Raw genomic sequence first — 7,103 nt, 5'->3', positions numbered from 1 at the left:
CAAAAAGTTCAGAAAATGCATTTTTGGCAGCTGACATTTCTGAAATAATTTTCTGTAATCGTTGTGGTGAATTTTCTGGATGGCTCAATAAATAGATTTGGAATTTTGTGATTCAACACAAACTGTTTCAACTGATCGTTTTGGTCAATAATTTCCCAATGAAGGTAATTTAACATTCTCCTCAGATGATGTTCTTCATTCCAATACGCAGAAAGAGAGGAATAACTCCAAATCATACACACAGTACCAACGATCAAAAAGACACAAAAATGCACATACTCATGATCAGTTGTGGATGTTGTTCGCTTTTCACATAGGTAGAAATAAATTTAAAAAGTTTCTCAGAGAGTGAAACAGCCAAAAGTAAATGTCATTAAAATATAAACGAAGAAACGAAGAGCTGTCTGTTGATCATAAAATCCATTGTAAAAGTAATGATTATATTCTGTGGAGGTATCAATGAATGAGGTCACTAATTTGTCCATTCCCAAACAATCATACTTGATGTGAGTAAGAGTGAGAGTATCATTGAGTGAAATGTTGTTGTTGTTGACTGAATCATTCAGAGTAGTCGTGGTATTGGTGGTAGTAGTGTTCAACAATTTTTGACAAATGGTCAAAGAATTTCCCACCAACAGCGAATCAATTTCTGAACTCAGACCTTTCACCGGTGATTTGTAATTCGTTTCATTTCCTCCTACTACAATTTCTTTCCAACACAATATGCAATTTATAAGTTCCTCGGCATTGTCGTCTCGAACCACATTCCATGGGAGGAGCATGAGATTACTTTTTCGAACCATTTCCAATAATCGAAAAGTGACTCTCATGGAAGTTCTCATGACTGTATTGAGCAAATTAACAGTATTCATGGTGGATGATGTTTTGATGTCATTGGAATAGAATTCCATGAGAAGGCAAATGCTTGATGCAAAGACGAATAACATGGTCATGATGGTGAGAAGTGTGAAAACAATGGAAGGTGTAACACGAGAAGAATTTTCTCTGAAAGGATCAGTCATTTCTTTTTCCAATTGGTGATAGAATTTTCCTGTTTCATCTTTGGGAAGAGTGGTGAATTTTACAAGTTGGTTAAATTGTAACAAGTGATTGCGCATTATGACAATGAAAAATAAACAAAATATAAAATAGAGACCTAATAGTGAGCCACACACTCCAAATAAGATTTCCCCAATACGATTAATGTCACTCTTAGAACTTGCTATATAAGAAGTACAAAAGAAATCAAATGCTGTTGTCATTTCTCTTCTATTAAGGTAACTGTTGTGTCCAAGCAAAAGATTAGAATTAAGTATATCATTAACATTTGATAGTTTAAGAAATAGGTATTTCATACATCCCCAATAATTATTTCAAATACTACTTACAAGAAAAGAAGTGGATAATTGGCTCTCGTTTTGTTAAATGTCACAAAATCTTCATTGCTCATGACATGAGCAATGTCATCTCCCTGATTGAGAATATGATCCACAAAGGCACTGATAGACGTGGTCGCATTCTCATAGAGTGGGAGTACTGTCTCATCTTGTTGTTTGATAGGAATCAAAGTTGATCTCAATAAGGAAGTATCGTTTCGATATTTCAGCATGAGAGATTTGTACAGAGTGTCACATTCTTGAACAAGAATGGTGGAAGATCGGTTCAAATTTTCAATTTTTTCTTGGAACAATTCTCTGAAATCAATTCCTTAAATAATTCTTTGTGAAAATAAGTCATGGCCTGTTGCTTCTTTTGTAGAGATTGAAGGGTTTGTTTCAAATCGACATTGATCATTGAAAATTTTTCCACATTTGCCTCAATTTCCTTACTTCTCAATACAATAAAATAGGATTGCACAAGAGATGGATTATTCTTTTTGCGTGGAAAAGCATGGAGAGAGCCAATGAATGAGACGAGTACAATTCTTCTTGTGTTGAGTAAAAACTTGTTATAATAGCACTAATGAGAAGAAAATCCACATTTGTGATCGATTTGGAGGTGCCACATAATTTCAGAAATTGTAAAGCCCATTCCAGAGCATTGTCTTGCTTGGATGAAAAAGCATCACTGATGGAAAGTCTTAAAAGAGAATGAGCTTTCTCATGGATTTGTTTTCTTGAAAGGTGTTGTAAATTTGAATGGCAGAGTGTTTGTCTGTGAGATGATGAGTCATAAATCTTTTGACCGCATTTAACACTCCAAATCTCAAATACAATTCACAACTCAAAGTTCCCAAAACAAATCCCAAAGCTTGCAGAGCGATTGTGACTCCTGTGATGATTCCTCCCAACTGAGAAATGTATTCTTGTTGTTGCTCTTGTTGCTGAATGATATTTCTCATCAAAGCAGAGGCCATGATCGGTCCAAGGCATCCCAACGTTTTACCACACAAACATCCAAACACCAACGAATTGATAAAAGTCTTGTAATAAGGTAAACCATACAGAAAGTACACGGCAACCAAGAAACTCAAGAAACACTTCACAGCACTTGCTGAAATCGCCTGATTCACATGTAATAGAACATTTAACACCACACATGTTTGATTCAAAAGATGAATACACACTCCAACATTGGGGAAAACATTCCAAAGAGTGAGAGAGAAGTGCGTGTGGGAGGAACTGTCTCCTCCATCACTAAAACTCCCAAACTCACCAAGATCATGTTAAGAATTACACCCACACATCCAATCACAATGAATGCAGTATTGAGAGTAGAATTCATAGTGATGGAGGAAAGTATTCATTCGAAATGGTATGAGAGGATGAAGAGGAGGAACTTGATGACATGGGCACACAATGAATCCACACCATCCAAGTGGTAAACACGAGCATGAATAGAGAGAGTGGTTGAATAAGGATTCTTTTGATCTTGTCACAATACTTGTTTCCCCTACTGTGTAACAGATAGAAAACAGCATACATGAAGAGAGTGAATAATTCCAACGCTAGAAATACTGATGACAAGACAATAATGGTCATATACGAATAATGTTCCGCACCCAACGTAATGGGATAGAACATGACTCGATGAATCCATGAAGGAATGATTCCCCAGAGTGGTGGTTGAGCTAATGTTGCATTCTCCTCTTCATTCAGAGTGGATGGAATTGATGACAGAACCATACTCACATACAATACAAAGGCATTTCGAAACATGGACAAGAGAGCCGTTTGCCATGAAGTGACACTCGCTTGCTTTGAATTGACAGCAACAAGAAAGGAAAATATCTTGTCTTTCATTTGCTTTGAAATCTTCCACCACTGGATCCAATCGAATCAGATGATGCATTGCTTGTTCCAGTGAGTGCCAAACTTTCATTGGCGACCGATTTGGGAATGGCCAAGTGTGGTTGTAGCTGTGCGTTGGTGGGTGTTCCTGAGAGAGTGTCCGTGTCTACAAGATCTTCATTAGAGGGTGGTTTGAGTTGTGAGGTCATAGTATTGAGATTGTCGTGATGTTTTTTGATGTTGTTCGGTCATGATGATGATGTCTTTTGCAGTTAATACCTTCATGGATGTGCGAAATGGACAAACCAAGAATTTGGCACGCGTGAACCAATGACAAGTATGAGCTCCATTTTCGTACAAAACGACACCATGGGTTATCCATCTCTCATCACCAATTTGTTTAAGGCTCGAAATAATGGATATACTCCATCTTGAGATTTGTAAAAGGAGGAGATGTTAAAGACGAAATAATGCGTACACTTGAGGAGAGTCGCAACACGTTACAAAATGGTCATCGTTCTTGATTATAGCAATAATAATGCAATGATGGGCATTGATAAGCAGAAAGGAGAGATCATTACAATAATACAAGATTGTTCACTCTCTCTTGTCAATAAATAAGTGTGATGCATTGCTTTTATTTAAACAATTGGAACAGCAAAGGCACATTGAGTTTCAATGGCCAAGTTGTAGAATCTGGATGTTCCTCTTACAATACGGAAGAACCCACCTGTTGTAGTTTTTGTTATTGTAAATCATGATTCCAACACCGGCATTGAAAGGTAGTGAAATTTCGCCATTTAGGTAAACATTTACAAAAAATAAAAATACGAAAAAAGGTAAAATCCAAATAACAACAATCATAATGATTTGCATACCTTCACCCCATTCTGTCAACGTTGAAAGGTAGTGACCATCATTGTGCATTTTGAAAACATTTACAGTTTGGATAATTTGAAAGGTTAAAACATTATTAAAAATGATAACATAAAGAATAACGAATTGCATACCTGTTCCCCATGAGTTTCTAACAATCCAGTATTTCTTTCCGGCCTTCCCCTGCGACACCCCATCCCACAAACAGAAATGATGTGATTAATCATTGGGAATACTTTGAACTCTTCAAAGATACCACCCTTATAGGCTTCCAAGGCGCTAGTAGCATCGATACCGCATGAGATTGGACCTCTAGCATAGATTTCACTCATCATTTCATGTTCTCCGTCAATGCTACCATATTCGCTCACTCTCCATCTGTTGTAATTTCTGATTGCGAAACATCCGGTTGAATTGCAAGTACCACATTCGGCGAATGCAGAACAATCCTGATCAACAGCCTTGTAGTTATTGCATGACTCGTCAGGAATGCCGTGATCGTGAGCATATTGATAAACGGCTGTTTAAAAGTTCAATATGTCCATGACAATGACCAGAGAAGGAAGAACAAGCATCAATGTGAAAAAATCAACCTTGAAAAAGTAAAACTACATACGAATATCATCACCACCCTCTAATGATTTACCGGGTTCAAATAAGATTGATTATTATTGATAGCATGTTGATGTGACGTTCGCTTGTCAAAAATTAGTCGTTTACATACCACAAGATCTATTAAAATTATTAAGATTATATTTCAACAAATGAACCGTCAAGTATACACTTACCCAGCATCACCACAAGCAATAACGTGCTGTACTGACAACAAGGCACGAGGGAATTGATTCTTTCTGGCAATGTTGATTCTATCAGCAAGAGCACTTGTAGAGCCGTGAGCTGTGGTGGGACAGCAACAAGTAATATATTCGAGCGAGAAAGATTTTTTCACAATAAGTCCGCCATCACATCATCATGAAATAGTTCAGCAATCGCAACAATTATTGATATATCATTCACAACATTGAACATCATCAATTCAATATTCATGTCTAAAACAACTACCAAAACTTACCCCAACAGCTACCACAATAAATTGGAATATGTTGATTTCTTCCGACAGACAAATAATTCACTCCAGCAATATTTCTCCAATCCCAAGAAGCAGGAAGATCTTCTGGTTTCAAATAGGTGTGAGGTTGTGCAGTCTTGATGTTATTACGAATAGCACTTTCCTTTCTCACGTAGCAAGGGTGCTTTTGGTGGAAGGAGAGTTGTTGTTGTTCCTCTCCGTAAACAAGAAGAGAAGCCTCGACAAGAACAATCAGCAAGACAAGCCAGAGATTTTTCATTTTTTAAAACTGATGATCTCAATAATGTTAGAACAGGGAAGATATTCAGTTTGTTGAATGTTGGAAGAGAGTATTATGCAGACAAGTACTGATTCGATCCAACCTTTATTATGATAATGATGAAAATCAATAATTATCTTGATTTGGAGAACCGAGAATGTTTTGGTTGATAATTTCCATCCAAACAAAAAAATCATCGCCACCAAAATCGCCGACCGAAGTAGGCCATTCACTTTGCACTCTCTCCGAACGAAACCTTTTGCTGGCACTCTCTCGAGCTCGATAGTGAATTCAATTTTGCTCCTCTGTTTTTGCTCGTGAGCTCCCGGTTGAAAAGAGCACAACAACAGCACAAACTGAACCCTAAAAGAATGCTGCCCACCAATCAACAACAAAACCTGTCTTTGCTTTCATCATCATCACCAACAAACAACACAACAAACAATACTGCACATACGAACACTAATGGCAATACAAACAATAGCCTATGGAACAGCCTGCAAACGCTGATGAATCAAAGCGGAAATAACAGTAATAATCCCTTATTGCACCAGATGAATTATCTGATGGCAGCACAATCATCACTCCCTGGTACAGGAAATCAACAATTACTTAACAATTTATTACAAGGACAATCCATGATCAATAACAACACCAATTTCAACAACAACATCAACCAACAAGCTTTGAACCTTGTCGGTAGTATTTTGAATTTGGTAAATTCAGCATCCCCACAACAGCAGCAACAACAGGCTAGTAGCAACATCAATAACAACAACCAGTTGTATAGTAACAATGTCAATATGCCAACAACAACATCAGATCAAAACAATAACACATCATCATTATCAAACTCCTCTATTCTGTCTCCCCACAACAACAACGACTACCGTTTACTGCATCCTCAAATGGTTCGGCCGATCAAACTCTCCGTCCATTCCAGAGCCCTCAAATGTTGAATCAGTCAGCATTTGTGTTGTCGCCTCCATCATCAGCCACTTACTTCCATCCTATTACTTCCGTTCATCAAAGTCCGAGTTCCGATTCTTCATCATGTCTTTCTTCTGCAACTTCAATCAAGCATCAGCAAGTAAACTCTTCATCCACAACTGCAGAATCAAATATCCAAACATTTATTAGCAAAGGAAACACAATGGGATCAAGTATAAAACAATTCTTCAACAACCCTACCTTGAGTGATGTTACCTTTATCATTCAAGGCAACAAATTCTTGCGCACAAGTTAATTCTTTGTGCAAGAAGCAACTATTTCAATCAACTGATACTAACTAAATGTAATAATACTGCTGTTCTTGAAATTGAGATTCAAGATGCTTCTGCAGATATTTTCTACAGTATTTTAGAGTTTGTGTACACGGATTGTACAGTTTTGAGGTCAGACAAAATTTGGGAATTGTTTCAGGCAGCTAAATTTTATCAGCTCATTGCTCTATTGCAGCAATGTCAAGAATTTATTATAGGAACGCTTGTGGATGGAAACGTTTTTCAGCAATGGACCAAGGCTCAACAATTTGGAGCCATCATGGTTGCAGAACATTGCCTCCTGTTTGTGAAAACAAAATTTGAGAAAGCTCTCAAGCTTTTGGATTTGTACAATACTTTGGATATATCAACCAATCAGAAATTAT

At 37.2% G+C, this 7,103-nt stretch overlaps 5 protein-coding genes across 5 annotated transcripts; 1 reads left to right on the top strand and 4 right to left on the bottom strand.

Annotated features, from left to right (window-relative positions):
• Positions 1 to 341: 341 nt before the first annotated feature.
• On the bottom strand, positions 342 to 1,609 carry FDP41_009447 (uncharacterized protein; the record flags this gene model as incomplete). The annotated part of the gene is made up of 2 exons (XM_044713406.1): positions 342 to 1,281; positions 1,389 to 1,609. 2 exons carry the CDS (start codon positions 1,607 to 1,609, stop codon positions 342 to 344), a joined length of 1,161 nt encoding a protein of 386 aa, XP_044556958.1.
• Positions 1,610 to 2,080: 471 nt separating this feature from the next.
• On the bottom strand, positions 2,081 to 2,664 carry FDP41_009446 (uncharacterized protein; the record flags this gene model as incomplete). Its single annotated transcript, XM_044713405.1, has 2 exons — positions 2,081 to 2,503; positions 2,656 to 2,664. 2 exons carry the CDS (start codon positions 2,662 to 2,664, stop codon positions 2,081 to 2,083), a joined length of 432 nt encoding a protein of 143 aa, XP_044556957.1.
• A 56-nt stretch (positions 2,665 to 2,720) lies between these two features.
• FDP41_009445 (uncharacterized protein) lies at positions 2,721 to 3,242 on the bottom strand (the record flags this gene model as incomplete). The annotated part of the gene is made up of 1 exon (XM_044713404.1): positions 2,721 to 3,242. One exon carries the CDS (start codon positions 3,240 to 3,242, stop codon positions 2,721 to 2,723), a length of 522 nt encoding a protein of 173 aa, XP_044556956.1.
• Positions 3,243 to 3,939: 697 nt separating this feature from the next.
• FDP41_009444 (uncharacterized protein) lies at positions 3,940 to 5,455 on the bottom strand (the record flags this gene model as incomplete). The annotated part of the gene is made up of 6 exons (XM_044713403.1): positions 3,940 to 3,960; positions 4,109 to 4,120; positions 4,241 to 4,626; positions 4,831 to 4,838; positions 4,895 to 5,003; positions 5,179 to 5,455. 6 exons carry the CDS (start codon positions 5,453 to 5,455, stop codon positions 3,940 to 3,942), a joined length of 813 nt encoding a protein of 270 aa, XP_044556955.1.
• Positions 5,456 to 5,826: 371 nt separating this feature from the next.
• FDP41_009443 (uncharacterized protein) lies at positions 5,827 to 7,103 on the top strand (the record flags this gene model as incomplete). The annotated part of the gene is made up of 2 exons (XM_044713402.1): positions 5,827 to 6,320; positions 6,676 to 7,103. Coding segments are annotated over 2 exons (922 nt in total), but the record flags the coding sequence as incomplete, so codon positions are not given.

Source organism: Naegleria fowleri, assembly GCF_008403515.1.
Source record: "Naegleria fowleri strain ATCC 30894 chromosome Unknown tig69, whole genome shotgun sequence".
In the NCBI taxonomy this organism is placed as follows: domain Eukaryota; phylum Heterolobosea; class Eutetramitea; order Acrasida; family Naegleriidae; genus Naegleria; species Naegleria fowleri.
The sequence above is the reverse complement of the archived record's forward strand: the minus strand, read 5'-3'. Positions and strand labels throughout refer to the sequence as shown.